General features: G+C 41.1%; 1 protein-coding gene across 4 annotated transcripts in view; it reads left to right on the top strand.

Annotated features, from left to right (window-relative positions):
* The window catches only part of TMLHE (trimethyllysine hydroxylase, epsilon), a 113,687-nt gene extending 93,620 nt beyond the window's left edge, over window positions 1-20,067 (top strand). For 3 of the 4 annotated variants that reach the window (XM_055338262.1, XM_055338263.1, XM_055338261.1), the window contains 2 exons: window positions 15,201-15,339; window positions 16,009-17,227. In XM_055338262.1, the coding sequence (XP_055194237.1) occupies window positions 15,201-15,339; window positions 16,009-16,140 (271 nt within the window). In that variant the 3' untranslated portion in view covers window positions 16,141-17,227. Of the gene's footprint in view, window positions 1-15,200; window positions 15,340-16,008; window positions 17,228-18,323 lie in introns of those variants that run through there. The other variant, XR_008666148.1, reaches the window with a different exon arrangement.
* The last annotated feature ends 315 nt before the right edge of the window (window positions 20,068-20,382 follow it).

Below are 20,382 nucleotides of genomic sequence, written 5' to 3'. Positions count from 1 at the left end.
AAATTTTGTCAAATGCTTTTTCTGCATCTATTGAGATGATCATATGATTTTTATCCTTTATTTTGTTATTGTGGTGTATCACATTGACAATTTGCAGATTTTTAACCATTCTTACATCCCTGGAACAAATCCCACTTGATCATAGTGTATGATCCTTTAAATATATTATTGAGTTTGGCTTGCTATTTTTTGAGAATTTCTGCATCTATATTCTTCAGTGATATTGGACTATAATTTTTATTTGTATAGTATCCTTGCTCTAGTTTTGGTATTAGAGCAATGCTGGCTTCATGAAATCGGTTTAGAAGTGTTATCTTCAACTTTTTGGAGGAGTTTGAGAATGATTGATATTCTTTTTTTAACTTTGGTAGAATTCACAAGTGAAGCCTTCTGGTCATAGACTTTTCTTTGTGGGGTGGTTCTTGATTACTAATTCAATCTCCTTACTAATAATTGATCTTTGCAGATTTTGTATTTATTCATGATTCATCTTGGTTGTATGTTTCTAGGAAATTTTATCTATTTCTTCTAGGTTGTCCAAGTTGTTGGTGTGTAATTGTATGTAAATGTTATATCCTCTTGTTATTGATCTCGTTCTCATTATATAATGAAATTCTTTGGAGGGTGATTCAAGATATCAGCATAGGAAGACCGTGAACCCACCTCCTCTCATGGATACACCAAATCTAAAGCTATAAGGGAACAATTCCCTCAGGAAAAGAAGTGAAAACTTGCTGAACTGTTCCTCCATAACAAAGGATAAAAGGACCACATCAAAATGGGTAGGAAAGGCAGAGACATGGTCTCACCAAAAACCCTATGCCCAGCGCAGTGACCCACAATTGGGAGGGATCTTGTAAGTCTGGAGGAGAGGGGGCACCCCAAACCTTGGGACCTGTACCACAGAGACAAATGCAAAATATGCCCAGCTTGGGAAATCAATAAGTCCTACATCCAAGGGACACAAAGGGCTGTTTGGAAATGAAATACTCCCTTTAAAGGACTTGCATGTAGTCCTACTCACCCCAGGACCCAGCACAAAAGTAGCACATTGAAAAGTATCTAGATTATATGTGAAGAAGATTCCTTATTTTATTTTATTTTTTAAATTTTATTTATTTTATTCATGAGAGAGAGAGAGAGAGAGAGAGAGAGAGAGAGAGAGAGAGGCAGAGACCCAGGCAGAGGGAGAAGCAGGCTCCATGCAGGGAGCCCGACATGGGACTCGATCCGGGGTCTCCAGGATTAGGCCCTGGGCCAAAGGCAGGCAGTAAACCACTGAACCACCCGGGCTGCCAAGTTCCTTATTTTAAAACATCTGCTGGAGGGGCAGGGACAGTTGGACTCTCTCTGGAGACAAACACACTGGTGAGTGCCATTTTTGCACTCTCCCTCTACCTGCTAGGGCAAGCAGGCCAAGATAGATGTGGCAGCAGGGGTGAGTGGTCATGGAGTTCTACCGCTGCCTTGCTGAAGCCAGTGGGCATGTGCAGTTGCACCACACACTACCTTGCGGAGGCTAGAGGGGACTAGTGGCCATGGCATTCTCCTGCTGCCTTGCTGGAGCGGGCAGGCAGGTCCTGACATGGCACTTTCCAACACCACACTGACAGATGGGCACATTTAGCCAAGGCATTCCCCCACTACTTTGCTAAAGCCATTGGACATGCACCCCATGCTCTCCGGCTGCATTGCTAAAGCCACTGGGCATGTGTAGTTCACATAGGGGATGCTCCTTGATCACCTGGCCCTGGTGTTTCTGGGCTTCACAGGACTGTAACAATCAGGAATAAGACTACCACCCCCAGAACACTGCACAGAGAGTAGTAGACTGAAACACACCCCTAATCTTCCTGTGAAAAAGGCCATTTACTTCTCCTGGAACTTCAGCCTGAAGGACAGACTGCAGGTTTTCCACACATCCAGAGACTAAGGAAGTGCTTTCAGGAATGTAAGTAGCAAGATACCATCCTTGCACTCTTCCCTGGTCTTGCTACAGCTCACTGGTGCCCCCCAGAAAAAAGTTTATATATCCATCTGGAGCCTCAAGTTTTGCAGCTGTCGCCCAGGAGATACATTTAGATCTTCTGGTCTGGAGGCTAGCAGGGTTTACGATTGTGGCTTCACAGGACTGTATATATTTATATACTTTAAAAACTGTTGCCTATAGCTTTGGCTTCTAATCAGTGTGAAACTAGGTGCTAAGATTCCTCTCCCTGGGACATTGACATGTCTTTAAAAATCCTCAACTATGGGGAATTATCAAGAATAAATCAGGCTGCAGGGCACCTGGGTGGCTCAGTGGTTGAGCATGTGCCTTTGGCTCAGGTTGTGATCCCAGGGTCATGGGATCAAGTCACACATCATGCTCCCTACACAGAGCCTGCTTCACCCTCTGCCTATGTCTCTGTATCCCTCATGAATACATAAATAAAATCTTTAAAAAAAAGATTTTTTAAAAAGAGGAGCACTGGGGATCCCTGGGTGGCGCAGCGGTTTAGCGCCTGCCTTTGGCCCAGGGCGCGATCCTGGAGACCCGAGATCGAATCCCACGTCGGGCTCCGGTGCATGGAGCCTGCTTCTCCCTCTGCCTATGTCTCTGCCTCTCTCTCTCTCTCTCTCTGTGACTATCATAAATAAAAAAATTTTTTTAAATAAAATAAAATAAAAAGAGGAGCACTGAGTAATGTATAGAATGGTTGAATCACTGTGTTGTACACTTGAAACCAATATAACAATATAACACTATGTTAACTATATAGGAATTAAAAAATAAATGAATGAAAGACACTCCCAATAAACAAATGTCCAGGACCAAACAGCTTCACTGGTTAATTCTACCAAACTTTCCAAGAAGATTTAACATTCATCCTTCTCAAACTCTAACAAAAAATTGAAAAGAGAATGCTCCCAAACTCATTTTCTGAGGCTAACATTACCCAACACAAAGAACAAATAAGAACATAAAAAAATTATAGGTCAATATTCCTGATGAACATGGATCTGAAAATGCTCAACAAAATATTAGCTAATTAATTTCAACAATACTTTGATAAATTCAGACATCATGATCAAGTGGAATTTATCCCGGTGATCCAAGGATGGTTTAGTATATGCAAGTTAATTAGCTATTTGTAGGTGGCCAAATTCAATATATGGAAAACCCTAAAGACTCCACCCAAAAAAAAACTGTTAGAATAAAAAAATTAAAGTTGCATGGTTCAAGGTCAATATAAAAAATTGGTAGCATTTCTATACACTAACAATGAACTATCAGGAAGAGAACTTAAGAAAACAATCCCACTTAATATTGTATCAAAAAACAATAAAAATTGTTAGAAGTAAATTTAACCAAGAGAGTAAAAGATTTATATACTGAAAACTATAAAATGATGAAAGAAATAGAAGAAATCACTAATAAAAGGAAAAATATTCCATTCTCATGGATTGGAAGAATGAATAGTTAAAATCTCCTTATTAGCCATAGCAATATACACATTCAGTGCAATTTCTATGAAAATTCCAATGGTATTTTTGACAGAAATAGAAGAAATAATCCTAAAATTTGAATGGAGAAAAAAAAAGACTCAAATAGCCAAAGCAATTTTAAGAAGAATAGATCTAGTGAGGAGGAGAAGATGGCAGCAGAGTAGGAGGACCCTAGCCTTGTCTCATCCCACAAACACAACTAAATAACTATCAAATCATCCTAAATACCCCATGAACTGACCTAAAGATTGACAGAACAAACTCCACAACTGAAGGGAAAGAAGAGGCCACATTGAAGAAGGTAGGAAGTGTGGAGGTATGGTTTAGGGAAAAATGGATTGCTAGTGCTGTGGAGGAGAGGGAAGTATAGTCGTGGAGAAAGGTGAGAGAGAGAGAGAGAGAGAAGCACACAGGGGAAGGTACAAGGAGAATGTTTCCCCAAAGCCATTGGCTTGGAAAATGAGAGAGGCTTAATTTCATGAGTTCTTGCAACTAGTGAGGTTTAAAGACTGGAGTTTTATTTTTTAAATCTTTTTTTAAGATTTTATTTATTTATTCATGATAGACACAGAGGGAGAGGCAGAGAGACAGGCAGAGGGAAAAGCAGGCTCCATGCCAGGAGCCCAACGTGGAACTGGATCCGGGGTCCCCAGGATCACGCCCTGGGCCAAAGGCAGGCGCTAAACCACTGCGCAACCCAGGGATCCCAAGTTTTATTTTTTTAAAAAGATTTTATTTAATTATTCATGAGAGACACAGAAAAAGAGAGGCAGAGACATAGGCAGAGGGAGAAGCAGGCTCCATGCAGGGAGCCTGATGTGGGACTTGATCCCAGGATCCCAGGAACACGACCTGAGCCAAAGGCAGACACTCAGCCCCTGAGCCACCCAGGTGTTCCAAAGACTGGAGTTTTAAAGTTCAGCAGGCTTGGCAGCAATAGAGCTTGGAGGGCAGGGACCTGATCCTGGAGAGAAGGCAGGCAGGCAACCCGGGAGCAGATAGCATGAAAACAGCAATTTGAAGAATGCCTGGGACACACAGCAGGGAGGAGAGTAGATTATTTGCTCTTCTCAGAGCCCATCCCTGAGAGGCAGCATTCAGGGAGATGCCTCTCTGAAAACAAAAGAGCTGGCTGGCACTATTGCCCAGCTCCATCCCTCAGTATAAACACAGGGCCACCAGTGAGAAACAGTGCAGTGCTGACACCGGCTGCCTAACTTGCATACACCAAGCCCCATACCCCTCCACTCTGGTGGGACTGCACTTGTTTGTTGGGCTTCCCTCAATCCCAGCATAGCAGGCCCCTCCCCCAGGAAAAAGCAAAAACCGCTGCCCGCATCACATCTCCCAACCAGAGTCCTGCAGGGCCTCAGTTTTGGTGGCATTGGTGACAGGTTCCATGTCACAAGCACACCAAAGCACACAGAGTTAAAACTCACCACATTCAGGCCAGGGACCAAATACTGCCCACCGCAGACAAGGAGAGCTTCTGCACATGACTGGCTTGAAGGACAAAGCAGCCAAAACACAATAGCAGAGCACACCCAGCACACACCAGAGACAATCCCTGAAGTGCCAGGCCCTGCACACTCCATGACATCTTCTTCATAAGGCCATTACTTTCAAGAGCAGGAGACATAACTTTTCTTTTTTTTTTTTATAAATTAATTTTTATTGGTGTTCAATTTACCAACATACAGAATAACACCCAGTGCTCATCCCGTCAAGTGTCCCCCTCCGTGCCCGTCACCCATTCACCCCCACCCCCCGCCCTCCTCCCCTTCCACCACCCCTAGTTCATTTCCCAGAGTTAGAAGTCTTTATGTTCTGTGTCCCTTTCTGATATCTCCCACATATTTCTTCTCCCTTCCCTTATATTCCCTTTCACTATTATTCATATTCCCCAAATGAATGAGAACATACACTGTTTGTCCTTCTCCGATTGACTTACTTCACTCAGCATAATACCCTCCAGGTCCATCCACGTTGAAGCAAATGGTGGGTATTTGTCATTTCTAATGGCTGAGGAATATTCCATTGTATACATAAACCACATCTTCTTTATCCATTCATCTTTCGATGGACACCGAGGCTCCTTCCACAGTTTGGCTATTGTGGACATTGCTGCTAGAAACATCGGGGTGCAGGTGCCCCGGCGTTTCATTGCATCTGAATCTTTGGGGTAAATCCCTAACAGTGCAATTGCTGGGTCGTAGGGCAGGTCTATTTTTAACTCTTTGAGGAACCTCCACACAGTTTTCCAGAGTGGCTGCCCCAGTTCACATTCCCACCAACAGTGTAAGAGGGTTCCCTTTTCTCCGCATCCTCTCCAACATTTGTGGTTTCCTGCCTTATTAATTTTCCCCATTCTCACTGGTGTGAGGTGGTATCTCATTGTGGTTTTGATTTGTATTTCCCTGATGGCAAGTGATGCAGAGCATTTTCTCATGTGCATGTTGGCCAAGACATAACTTTTCTAACACAGAGTAGAAGGCAGAGACTTAGATAAAATGCAAAGATGGAGGAATTTATCCCAAACGAAAGAAACATAAGGCCAAACCAGAGATCTAAGTGAAAGAGATAAGTAACATGCCTGATGGAGAACTTAAGCAACAATCATAAGGATGCTCACTGGACTTGAGAAAAGATATTAGTGATACCCTAATCAGAGAGATAGAATTGTTTTTAAAAGTCAACCAGAGATGAAGAATGTGATAAATGAGATTGGAAACAGGCTTGATGTAATGAACAGCACGCTGGAAGAAGCAAAGGAACTAATTAGTGACCTAGAAGAAAAAATAATGGAAAAGAATGAAGCTGAATAAAAGAGAGAAAGGAGAATTATGCAACATAAGAATAGACCTAGAGAACTCAGTGGCTCCATCAAACATAATAACATTCATATTATAGGAGCCTCAGAAAAAGAGGAGAGAGGAAAAGGGAAAAAAATATTTCAGGGGGCAAGATGGCGGAAAAGCAGGATCCCCAAGTTACCTGTCCCCACCAACTTAACTACATAACTTTCAAATCATCCTGAAAACCTACGAATTAGGTCTGAGATTTAAAGAGAGAAAAGTTGGAATGGTGCAGTGAGAAGAGTTCGCACTTCTATCAAGTACAACTTGTTTTTGGCCACTCTGCACTGAGCAAAATGACTAGAAGGAAAACCTCACCTCAAAAAAAGAATCAGAAACAGCCCTCTCTCCCACAGAGTTACAAAATTTGGATTACAATTCAATGTCAGAAAGCCAATTCAGAAGCACTATTGTAAAGCTACTGGTGGCTCTAGAAAAAAGCATAAAGGACTCAAGAGACTTCATGACTGCAGAATTTAGATCTAATCAAGCAGAAATTTTTTTAAGATTTTATTTATTTATCCATGAGAGTCACACACACAGAAAGAGAGAGAGAGAGAGAGAGGCAGAGACAGAAGCAGGCTCCATGCAGGGAGCCCGATGTGGGACTCGATATCGGGTCTCCAGAATCACGCCCCGGGCCAAAGGCAGATGCTCAACCACTGAGCCACCCAGGGATCCCTAATCAAGCAGAAATTAAAAATCAATTAAATGAGATGCAATCCAAACTAGAGGTCCTAACAATGAGGGTTAACAAGGTAGAAAAGCAAGTGAGTGTCATAGAAGACAAGTTGATGGCAAGGAGGGACTGAGGAAAAAAGAGAAAAACAATTAAAAGATCATGAGGATAGGTTAAGGGAAATAAATGACAGCCTCAGAAGGAAAAACTCTTAAAAAAAAAAAAACAGGAAGAAATAGAAAACCTGAACAGGCCAATAACCAGGGAGGAAGTTGAAGCAGTCATCAAAAACCTCCCAAGACACAAAAGTCCAGGGCCAGATGGCTTCCCAGGGGAATTCTGTCAAAGGTTTAAAGAAGAGGGATCCCTGGGTGGCGCAGCGGTTTGGCGCCTGCCTTTGGCCCAGGGCGCGATCCTAGAGACCCGGGATCAAATCCCACGTCGGGCTCCCGGTCCATGGGAGCCTGCTTCTCCCTCTGCCTGTGTCTCTCTCTGTGCCTGTGCCTCTCTCTCTCTCTGAGTGACTATCATAAATAAATAAAAAATTTTAAAAAAAGGTTTAAAGAAGGAACCGTACCTATTCTACTAAAGCTGTTCTGAAAGATAGAAAGAGATGGAGTACTTCCAAATTCATTCTATGAGGCCAGCATCACCTTAATTCCAAAACCAGACAAAGACCCCACCAAAAAGGAGAATTATAGACCAATATTCCTGATGAACACAAATGCAGAAATTCTCAACAAGATACTAACCAATAGGATCCAACAGTACATTAAGAATATTATTCACCATGACCAAGTGGGATTTATCCCTGGGATGCAAGGCTGGTTCAACACTCGTAAAGCAATCAATGTGATTCATCATATCAGCAAGAGAAAAACCAAGAACCATATGATCCTCTCATTAGATGCGGAGAAAGCATTTGACAAAATACAGCATCCATTCCTGATCAAAACACTTCACAGTGTAGGGATAGAGAGAACATTCCTCAGCATCTTCAAAGCCATCTACTAAAAGCCCACAGCAAATATCATTCTCAATGGGGAAACACTGGGAGCCTTTCCCCTAAGATCAGGAACAAGACAGGGATGTCCACTCTCACCACTGCTATTCAACATATTACTAGAAGTCCGAGCCTCAGCAATCAGACAACAAAAAGAAATAAAAGGCATTCAAATGGGCAAAGAACAAGTCAAACTCTCCCTCTTCGCAGATGACATGAAAACCCAGAAAACTCCACCCCAAGATTGCTAGAACTCATACAGCAATTTGGCAGTGTGGCAGGATACAAAATTAATGCCCAGAAATCAGTGGCATTTCTACACTAACAATGAGAGTGAAGAAAGAGAAATTAAGGAGTCAATCCCATTTACAATTGCACCCAAAAGCATAAGATACCTAGGAATAAACCTAACCAAAGAGGTGAACTATCTATACCCTAGAAACTACAGAACACTTCTGAAAGAAATTGAGGAAGACACAAAGAGATGGAAAAATATTCCATGCTCATGGATTGGAAGAATTACTATTGTGAAAATGTCGATGTTACCAGGGCAATTTACACATTTAATGCAATCCCTATCAAAATACCATGGACTTTCTTCAGAGAGTTGGAACAAATCATCTTAAGATTTGTGTGGAAGCAGAAAAGACCCCGAGTAGCCAGGGGAATATTAAAAAAGAAAACCATATCTGGGGGCATCACAATGCCAGATTTCAGGCTGTGCTACAAAGCTGTGGTCATCAAGACAGTGTGGTCCTGGCATAAAAACAACATATAGATCAATGGAACAGAATAGAGAACCCAGAAGTGGACCCTGAAATTTATGGTCAACTAATATTCGACAAAGGAGGAAAGACTCTCCACTGGAAGAAAGACAGTCTCTTCAATAAATGGTGCTGGGAAAATTGGACATCCACATGCAGAAGAATGAAACTGGACCATTCTCTTACACCAGACACAAAGATAAACTCAAAATGGATGAAAGATCTAAATGTGAGACAAGATTCCATCAAAATCCTAGAGGAGAACACAGGCAACGCCCTTTTCGAACTTGGCCACAGCAACTTCTTGCAAGATACATCCATGAACGCAAGAGAAACAAAAGCAAAAATGAATTATTGGGACTTAATCAAGATAAGAAGCTTCTGCACAACAAAAGAAACAGTCAACAAAACTCAAAGACAACCTACAGAAGGGGAGAAGAGATTTGCAAATGACGTATCAGATAAAGGGCCAGTTTCCAAGATCTATAAAGAACTTATTAAACTCAACAGCAAAGAAACAAACAATCCCATCATGAAATGGGCAAAAGACATGAAGAGAAATCTCCCAGAGGAAGACATGGACATGGCCAACATGCACATGAGAAAATGCTCTGCATCACTTGCCATCAGGGAAATACAAATCAAAACCACAATGAGATCCCACCTCACACCAGTGAGAATGGGGAAAATTAACAAGGCAGGAAACCACAAATGTTGGAGAGGATGCGGAGAAAAGGGAACCCTCTTACACTGTTGGTGGGAATGTGAGCTGGTGCAGCCACTCTGGAAAACTGTGTGGAGGTTCCTCAAAGAGTTAAAAATAGACCTGCCCTACGACCCAGCAATTGCACTGTTAGGGATTTACCCCAAAGATTCAGATGCAGTGAAACGCCGGGACACCTGCACCCTGACGTTTATAGCTGCAATGTCCACAATAGCCACACTGTGGAAGGAGCCTCGGTGTCCATCGACAGACGATGGATAGAGAAGCTGTGGTCTATGTATACAATGGAATATTCCTCAGCCATTAGAAATGACAAATACCCACCATTTGCTTCGACGTGGATGGAACTGGAGGGTATTATGCTGAGTGAAGTAAGTCAATCAGTGAAGGAACAGCATTATATGGTCTCATTCATTTGGGGAATATAAAAATTAGTGAATGGGAATAAAGGGAAAGAAGAGAAAATGAGTGAAAATATAAGTGGAGGTGACAAAACATGAGAGACACCTAACTCTGGGAAAGGAACAAGAGGTAGTGGAAGGGGAGATGGGCGGGGGTTGGGGTGACTGCATGATGGGCACTGAGGGGGGCACTTAGGATGAGCACTGGGTGTTCTGGTATATGTTGGCAAATTGAACTCCAATAAAAAACTTTTTAAAATTTTATTTCAGAAATAATAGCTGAAAATTTCCCTAATCTGGGAAAGGAAACAGACATCCAGATCCAGGAGGTACAGAGAACTCCCATCAACATCAACAAAAGCAGGCCAATACCAAGGCATACCATAGTTACATTTGGGAAACCTGGTGATAACAAGAAAATGCTGGAAGCAGCAGGACAAAAAAAAAAGTCCTTAACTTATAAGGGAAGACCCATAAGGTTAGCTGCAGACCTCTCCACAGAAACCTGGCAAGCCCGAAAGGAGTGACGTGATATATTCAACGAGCTAAAAGTGGAAACCCTGCAGCCAAGAATACTCTCTCTAGCAAGGCTATCATTCAGAATAGGACAGATAAAGAGTTTCCCAGACAAACAAAAGCTAAAGGAGTTAGTGACCACTAAACCAGCCGTGCAAGAAATAGTAAAGGGGACTCTGAGTGGAAAGGAGAGACCAAAAATGACAAAGACAAGAAAGAATCAGAGAAATTCTCCAGGAACAATGACAGAACAAGTAGTAAAATGGCCATGGATACATATCTATTGATAATTACTCTGGATGTAAATGGACTAAGCACTCCAATCAACAGGCATAGGGTGTCAAAAAAAATAATCCAGTTAAAAAATGGGCAGCAGACATGAATAGACATTTTTCCAAAGAAGACATGCAGATGGGTAATTGAGACAAGAAAAGATGCTCAACATCACTCACCAGGGAAATACAAATCTGAACTATAGTAAGATATCACTTCACACCAGAATGGCTAAGAGGAACAACGCAGGAAACAACAGGTGTTGTTTCCCACACTGTGGGTTGGAATCCAATCTGGTGCAGCAATCTGGAAAACAGTATGGAGGGTCCTCAAAAAGTCAAAAATAGAGCTACCCTATGATCCAGCAATTGCACTACCGTTTACATCTTTTACCTTATGTATCCATTAACAAATTATTGTAGTTACAAGGGTTTTTAATACTTTTGTCTTTTAACCTTCATACTAGATTTATAAGTGATTACCCACCACTATGACATGAGAACATTCTGAATTTGATTATATATTTACCATTACCACTGAGATTCATACTTTTTTATGTTTTGTTGTTCCTAATAAGTGCCTTTTTAGGTTATAGAAGTCCCTTGAATATTTCTTGTAAGGCCAGTCTAGTGGTGATGATCTCCTTTAGCTTTTGCTTTTTCTGGAAAACTCTTATCTCTTCTTCAACTCTGAATGACAGCTTTGCTGGGTAGAGTATTTGGAAGGTTTGTTTCTTTCATTTCTTGAATTGTGCCACTCTCTCCTAGCTTGCAAAGTTTCTGATGAAAAATCAGAAGATAGACTTCTGATAGACTTATGGGGATTCCTTTATATGTTTTTCTCTTCTTTTAAGATTATCTCCTTGTTTTTAACTTTTGAGAGTTTAATTATATTGTGTCTTAGTGTAGGTCTCTTTGGATTCCTCTTTTGGAGATTCCACGGGCTCTCTAGATGTAGCTGTCTCTTTCTCTAGGTTAGGGTTGTTTTCTGTTATTTCTCCAAATAAGCTTTCTGATCCTTTCTCTCTTCTCCTGGGACCCCTATAATGTGAATATTAGTCTCCTTGATGGAGTCTTGTAATTTCCTTAAGCTGTCTTCGCTCTTTTTCATTATTTTTTTCTTTTTGCTTCTCTGATTGAATGAATTTGTCTTTTCTCTTTGAGTTTGCTGATATTTCCTTCCACTTTATCTAGTTGACTCTATTGACTTTCTTAACTCAGTTATTGTATTTTTCAGCTCTGATTTCTGTTTGGTACGTATTAATATATTCTGTTTCATTGGTGAAATTCTCACTTTTATCAGGGTCTGTTTCTGGAGTTTTGTTGTTTTGTTTAGAACGTTTTCTTGAGGGATCCCTGGGTGGCGCAGCGGTTTGGCGCCTGCCTTTGGCCCAGGGCGCGATCCTGGAGACCCAGGATCGAATCCCACATCGGGCTCCCGGTGCCTGGAGCCTGCTTCTCCCTCTGCCTGTGTCTCTGCCTCTCTCTCTCTCTCTGTGTGACTATCATAAATAAATAAAAATTAAAAAAAAATAAAAACATTTAAAAAAAAAAAAGAACGTTTTCTTGAGGGGGGATCCCTGGGTGGCGCAGCGGTTTGGCGCCTGCCTTTGGCCCAGGGCGCGATCCTGGAGACCCGGGATCGAATCCCATATCGGGCTCCCGGTGCATGGAGCCTGCTTCTCCCTCTGCCTGTGTCTCTGCCTCTCTCTCTCTCTCTGTATGACTATTGTAAACAAATTAAAAAAAATTATAAAGAACGTTTTCTTGTTTCTTCATTGTTCTTTCACTCTGTGTTGGTTTCTGCACATTAGAACCTCTCCCAGTCTTGACAGACTGGTCTTGTGTAGGAGGTGAATCTAAGCTCTTAGTTGTCTCTCAAACCTTTGATTTTCTAAGCCACTTTCCTTGTTTTTAGTGGGTTCCAGGAGTTGAAGGTGTGTCGAAACCTGTCAGAATCCCAAAGGGGAGGATCTTAGTCAACACCTAGATGCAGGCTGATTGAAAGCCAGACCTTTGGTTAGCAGCTTTTATGCAGGTATTCATAGCATACTACAGTATGCAAGCAGACTTCTTTCCGGAGTGACTGGGGACTGTGCATTTCTATATGCTCCCTTTGCACTAAACCTCAGGTAGAGAGCCAGTTAAGAAGCACTTATTTATTACTGTCCTGTAGAATCTGGAAATAAAGCCCCCTTGGCTGCCAGAGCAGGTGATCAATGGGTGTATCCCCTGGACAGTAGCCACGAAAGCCAGGGTCCTAGGCATGTATAGAAGCTCATTCCAGGGATACACCAGCGACCTGAAGTGGGCCAGAGGGAGGATGTGGGGATGGTGCCTGCTGGCTTTCCTCATCTCCACAGAGGATTGCAGTCTGCCCATAGATGCATGCCAAAACAGAAGCCTGACCTTCAGGAAGCAGCTTTTAAAGTATACAAATAGGCCTTTTTTAGAGAATGACTAGGATATAGATGTTTCTGCCTACTCTCCCTGTGTGCTAGGCTTCAGGAATTTCCACAGTGAGTCTTCACAAGCCCATTAAGAACTGTGTTCTAGAATCCGGCAGGTCTCATGAGACCTCATTGTCTTTCAAAGCTAGGTGTTTGGGGTGCCCATCCCTCGTGCAGACATCTTAAAAGTTGGGGCACCAAAAGTTGAATCCAAACTCTTCACTCCTCACAAAGAAGCTTGGAGTTGTAAGTTTCCTCCTGATTGCTGCACCAAGAGTGGTTTTATGATAAAATTCTGTTTCAGCATGTTCTGCCTATTTTAATGTGGATTTTTTCCTTATTTGCCCAATGTGTAGGAGTCACTCAGCTAGTTTCTGGATTTCTTGCAGAGGAAATTGTCCCATGTGTAGCTGTAGATTTGGTATGTACATGGGAGGAGGTGAGTTTGGGAGACTGCTATGTTGCCATCACTGACCAGAACCACCAGCACTATTTGTAATTGTCCCAAATTGGAAACTACTCAGATGTCTGGCAATACTAGAATGGATGGATAAGTCGTGGTATAGTTACACAAAAATTCTATACAGCATGAAGTATAAATGATCTACTGCTACATAGCACAACAATGATAAATTTCCTAAATATAATATTAAATGAAAGAATCCAGACACAAAAGAGTACATACTGTAGTATATTAGTCATATAAAGTCTACAAACAGGCAAAACTAATCTTTGGTGACAGAAGTCATGATAGTAGTTATCCTTGGGTTAGGGGAAAGACAGATAGAAAAGGGGGACAAGACAGTGTTCTGGGATATGGGTAATGAACTGTTTATTGGCCTGGACCCTAGTGATAGGGATGTGTTCACATCATGAAAATACATCAAGCTGGGCAGCCCAAGTGGCTCAGCAGTTTGGCACTGCCTTCGGCCCAGGGCCTGATCCTGGAGACCCAAGATCGAGTCCTGCATCGGGCTCTCTGCATGGAGCCTGCTTCTCCCTCTGCCTGTGTCTCTGCCTCTCTCTCTCTCTGTGTGTGTGTGTGACTCTCATGGTTAAATAAATAAAATCTTTAAAAAAAGAGAAAATACATCAAGCTTATGATTTGTGTACTTATCTGTATATGTACTATACTTCAGTAAAAGGTTAACTTACCTTCAGTAAAAAAAGAAATCCAATATTTTCAGCAAAGGCTTTTCAGTGACTTCCCATAGTACTCAGAATAAAACCCAAAGTCCTTACATAGCTAATAAGGCTGTACATGATCTGGCCCATTGTTACCTCCTCCACATTATTCCTTATCATTATTCCCCTTGCTTACTCAACTCCAGCCACATGGCCTTCTTGCTGTTCTGCAAACATAACAAAACTCCTTTCCATCCTAATGCTTTGTGCTTGCTCTTCCCTTTGCCTGGAACACTCTTCTCTCAGCTTGTCACTTTGTTGTTTTTTTCACCTGAGAAGTTCTAAGTCATTCTGTTAAAAAGAAAGCCTTGCTAGTATAACCTCTCTTGCCCACCTCAGCTTAGTGAATAGAAAGCTCAGATCTTTCCCCACTGCTTCTATAAAATTTGGCCAAGAGAATGTACTTTAAATAAGACATCATATCCTAAGGTGGGAGAAACCAGCTAGAACTTACTTCTATCTGCTACCCCCGGATTGTCCAAAGAAAAACAAAATATGGTCAACAGGCAGTGGGGCTCCTCTCTGCAATCCTATATTCCTTTTTTTAAAGGACTTTATTTATTCATTCATGAGAGACCCAGAGATAGAGGCAGAGACACAGGCAGAGGGAGAAGCAGGCTCCCGACATGGGACTCGATCCCGGGTCTCCAGGATCAGGCCCTGGCTGAAGGCAGTGCTAAACCGCTGAGCCACCCGGGCTGCCCACAATCCTATATTCCTAAGAGAACATTGACTTATTCTCACCTTATCTCTAGGACAAGTAATGAATATAGGGAAAGCCTGATGTAAAATTGCTCAATAAGCAATAGATGTCTTTAACATGTGTTTGAGGATATCTTTTCTTCTCATGATTTCATCTTAGATACAACAACTATGACAGAGCTGTCATCAATACTGTACCTTATGATGTTGTCCATCGTTGGTATACAGCACACCGGACTCTGACAATAGAGTTGAGGAGACCTGAGAATGAGTTTTGGGTCAAACTAAAGCCTGGCAGGGTGGGTGCCGAATTCTAAATATGTCAAGTAAGCTTGTTATACTGAAGCAGTGAAAATGGGTATGTATTTAATATGTGAGTCACAGTCTTGCAAAGATAAAAAAGAAGAGTCCTGGGTATTGGCTCTGGTCCTGCCACTCACTGAATGACCTGGAAACAGTTCCCACACCATATGTAGCATCAGTGACTCAGTAGCTCTGTATGTATAATGAGGGGGTTGAGCTAGATAATCCCTAAGGGTCCTTCTAGCTCCTTTTTAATTTTTTTGGCTCTTGATATATCATCTGAATGAAGAAAATCTTCAGCTTAGCATAAAATATAATGAAATAGTGTAAGTCTTTGAAAAAGTATATATTAAATATTAAATAGAAAAGAAAATGAAGCCAGTTATCTGATTTTCTTTGATAAGAATAATTACTCAAGAAACATAAGCTCCTCAAGTGCAGGGCCTGATTATCTACTGTTGCCTTTGTAACTGCCACCCTGCCTCCTACAGGGCTATACACATCCTAATTTCCAAATGCTTGTTTAATCTCAAAAAGAAAGATATCTCATTGAATGTAACCAGAGAACAATCTAAAGCTTTTAAGTGATCTCTTCTGATTTAGAGTTCTGTTGGTCTGCTTTTGTTCTGATGGTGTTTTTTTTTTCTCTTTTTGCCCATTCACAGGTCCTATTTATAGACAACTGGCGTGTCCTACATGGCAGGGAATCCTTCACTGGCTACCGCCAACTCTGTGGCTGCTATTTAACAAGGGATGATGTATTAAACACTGCTCGTCTCTTGGGGCTTCAGGCTTAGAATTGACAACATTAGAATTATGAACACACCTGGCACCCTGGCTACCAGAATTTCATATCAGCAAAATAATATTATGTCAAAACCTGCATCAAACTGTCTCCTTATCCCATCACACAAAACAGAAGTTGCAACTAGATCAGTTAAAAAGAAATGCATTTTAGGAACAAAGTCTTTATAAGGCAGCAATTTGTAAAATGTTTGGTCTTAAGACACCTTAACATTCTTAAAAGTCCTTGAGGACCCCAAAGAGTTCTTGGATATGGGTTATATCTATTGATACTAACTGTAATGGATTCTAAGACTGAGAAATATTTAAAATTCAAGAACACAAAATCACACTTCCCTCAGTATCAGAGAGATGACATCATCACATGTCATATAGCCTTCGGAAAAATCCTCTGTACATTTACGAGGTAATAAGAATGAAAAAGGTAAATATCATCTTAGTGTTATGATAAAAAATAGTTTTTAATCCACAGGGCCACTAAAAGTGTCTCAAGGATCCCTCCAGGTGTCTTCAGACCACTCCTTAAGAACCAATGGCCTGGAGGATACCTTAAGGTAAAGGATGTAAAGGATCGCCTGTGGATTAAAGAGTTTAGCTGAAATCCTAGATTTATATCTACAGTGTCCTAGAACTAAGATATCGTAGAAATTGCTTGATAGCACAAGCTCAGTGATAAGGTAGTAACTGAATTCAAACACGGTGTTTTATCTTACAAGAAGGGCTATCTCCATCCAAATCATCTCTTGAAGAGTTAAAATAGGAAGTCACAATAGCTCCTGTGGAATAAATCCACCAGTTCAATAACTCTGTGAGGGATAATTGCAGAAATATTTTAGAGACATCTGAGGTTCCATATGATAATCCATAGTCTGTAAGACTGTTCAGTGAACTCATCATGACAGATGTTGTGCCTCCAAAGAACTGGAAATTACTATCCAATTTTGCATTTTTGCTTTTGTTGGAATTTAGAATGCAATCTGTTTCCTCCATTTCTGCTGATCTTTTTTTCTTTACTTAAAATACTATACATGTTAACTGCTAAGATTTGACTGGGTTAAGTATAATACCTTGTTTCTTTTCTTCTTAATGGCTTCATTTATATATGGATGGAGATACAGAGAGATGAGTATGAGGCTTATTTTCCCCTAGCTTCCATTGAAAGTGAAGCTGTAAAATAACTGCATTGACCACTGTAGAATGATGAAGGAGAATCCAGGCTAGGATGTGCAGAAGAGGGAAAAAAGCACTATTGGTGAGGATAGAAGTCACAAAGCAAAGTCAGTACTCTGACAGAGAAGAGAGTCTAATCTGATGTTCACAAAAAGTGCCTAGTTCACATTTAGGAGTTTATGCATTATCTTTTGGACTCACCCAGTGCTCTAAAATATGTTCTCTGAATATTTCTGCATTTTATTTATACTATGTAGGAGTCTTTAGGCGCCTTCATGAAATCTGTTTTCTTTAGATCAGAGAGGATTTATAATAAAGTCTAGGTCTTAAAGAATATATATACCTGTTAGCGATCAGAACAGAAGTAACATTTTTACATGCAATCTATTCTCCCTACTGTTATGTACTCCTACAACATGTCACCATTATTCTTCATCAGGATATTTACCCTTTATGGAATTTTGCTTAACTTAGCCTTCAAAATTACATTTTAACTGTAGTCAGCATTGATTTATAACAAGCAAAGGGCATATTCAGGGTCCTGGAGAGAGAAGGATACAGATCAATCTTCTCCTTCACTGAAGGACTTCCTTTACCTTCTGTTTCCCCTGGGACCTTGATTCATTAATTATTTCACAGTCACTTTTCTAAATTTTCAATCCATACTTTTCTACAGTATACTCCCTTCAAAGGAAGAAAGAGGGAAGGGAACTGAGTGCTCATCGTGATGCATTGAAAACTTTCTTTGTGAGATGTTTCTTTTTTACATCTTTCTAGTGTCCCTGAATATGTATGCCTGAGTCTATGTCCACCAAGCTCAGTGTAGAATTACTTTTACTTTTTGCTAAGGTGAGATGGGATCAGTAGGGTCAGGAGCACAGCACCTAACATAGTCATTTCACAATACAAATTTGTTAGAATAAGAATAAATTTATGAATCCATTTCGAACAAAATTACCAGATATTACCATGTTCTCTGTTAATTATGTCCTTTTGTGTTTGACAGTTAACCAGCACTGAATTTTGTTTACCTTCCTCTACAATGACAAACCATTCAAGTGTGTTCAGGACTGAAGGATTTCCTGGGCTGCAGAACTTAGTGCTAAAACTGGGAAAGTCCCACATAAACCCTACCTTCTTGCTGCTAGCTATGTCTTTTTCTTTAGTGTTCATAACTGGTTCCCATTTCTATCCAAGTGCTTGTGAATCACAACCTGTGTAGTACATAATGAAAAGAAAAAAAGAAGGGCACCAGAGTGGCTCAGTTGGTTAAGTGTCTGCCTTCAGCTCAGGTCATGATCTTAGGGTCTTGAGATTGAGTCCCATATTGGGCTCCCTGCTCAGCCAGGAATCTGATTCTCCCTGTACCCTCCCATCTTCTTCCTCTCCACTGCTCATGCTTTCTCTCTCTCTCTCTCTCTCTCTCTCTCTCTCTCTCTCTCTCTCATGCTGTCTCTCTCTCAAATAAATAAATAAGACCTTTTTTTTAAAAAAGGAAAGGAAAAAAAGATATATGAACTATGGTGTGTTGTGGTGGTTCCCAAAGTAGACCAGCAGTAGCAGCAGCAGCAGCAGCAGCAGCAGCAGCATTTGAACACTTGTTAGAAATGAAAATTCTTAGGCCCCACAACAGACTTACTAAATCAGAAACTGTAGAGGTGGAAGCCAGCAGTTTGCGTTTCAGCAAGCCCTCTAGGAGATTCTGGTGCCTGCCAAAATATGAGAACCACTGAAGGGAAGAGCCTTATTGCTGAGTTTTAGACCCTATTTTGAGCTACAGTTTGCTCCTCTTCATTTTATTTTTTTAAGATTTTATTTGTTTATTTGAGAAAGAGACAGAGATAGTGACAGAGATAGCAAGAGAGAGCAAAAGAAAGAGAATGCACAAGCAGGGAAGAGAGGAAGAAGAAGGCTCCACACTGACCAGGGAGCCTGACATGGGGCTCGACACAGGGCTTGACATGGGGCTCGATCCCAGGACCCTGAGATCATGACCTGAGCCAAAGGCAGAGACTTAGCCAACTGAGCCACCTAGGCGCCCCCTCTTCTTCACTTTAAAATGGAGGCCTTGGACTGTGCAACATCTAAAGGCTCTGTCACTCTATAACTTTGTTTGACCTCATAGCTTAAGTTATCTCATGAATGGAGTAAGGAAAATACCTATATCACAGGTTTTTCTAGCAAATTTGTGATTCTTAAGTAAGATGTTTGCAGCTCATAATAATGACCAATAACAACAGCTAACTCTTTCATAGTGCTTTCTATGTGCCATTGTTATGACTGCTTTTAATCACCACAGCAACCATACCCTTATTTTATGAATGAAGAAATAAAGGCAATGAGAGATTAAGCAGTTTAGCCAAGGTCACATGGCTAAATAAGTGTCAGACTTTGGATTAGAATTTCAAACACCTGGCCACAGAGACAGTGCTTTTCATTAATATGCTATAGTCCAAAATAAATGTTAATTCCTTCCCCATTGTCCTTATTCCAACAATATTTACAGTCTAGCTGACCATTCAGATGGTAATCATCATCTGCACTATTAAGTTCCTGCCAATAAATTCTTAAGAGTACCATGAGACGATCCAGATGTTTTGCAAATAGTTTGTAAATATCCACCAAACCCCCCTACGTTTTTTTAAAGTGTTTTTCACTAATTTTTCTTCTTCCAAAGGTAGAAGATGATAGAAAGACATCAATCCATTCAGCATTTTTCCTTCTTTCCACACTCTTCTGGAATATGTCAGTTGTTAGGATCAAAACCATTTTTTTATTTTTTTAAGATTTTATTTATATATTCATTAGCAACACACAGAGAGAGGCAGAAACACAGGCAGAGAGAGAAGCAGGCTCCATGCAGGGAGCCGGATGTGGGACTCCATCCTGGGTCTCCAGGATCATGCCCCAGGCTGCAGGTGGCGCCAAACTGCTGCACCACCGGGGCTGCCCAGATCAAAATCATTTTATGGCATATTCATATCACTGCCCCCATGGAGCTCTTAGGCATATTGGAGATCCGCTCACACAGTCAGCTGGTGGCTTCATTGTGAGGTCAGATCATG

This window comes from Nyctereutes procyonoides, unplaced genomic scaffold (assembly GCF_905146905.1).
Source record: "Nyctereutes procyonoides isolate TBG_1078 unplaced genomic scaffold, NYPRO_anot_genome, whole genome shotgun sequence".
Classification (NCBI taxonomy): Eukaryota; Metazoa; Chordata; class Mammalia; order Carnivora; family Canidae; genus Nyctereutes; species Nyctereutes procyonoides.
Note: the sequence above shows the minus strand (reverse complement) of the source record. Positions and strands in the feature narration are given on the sequence as shown.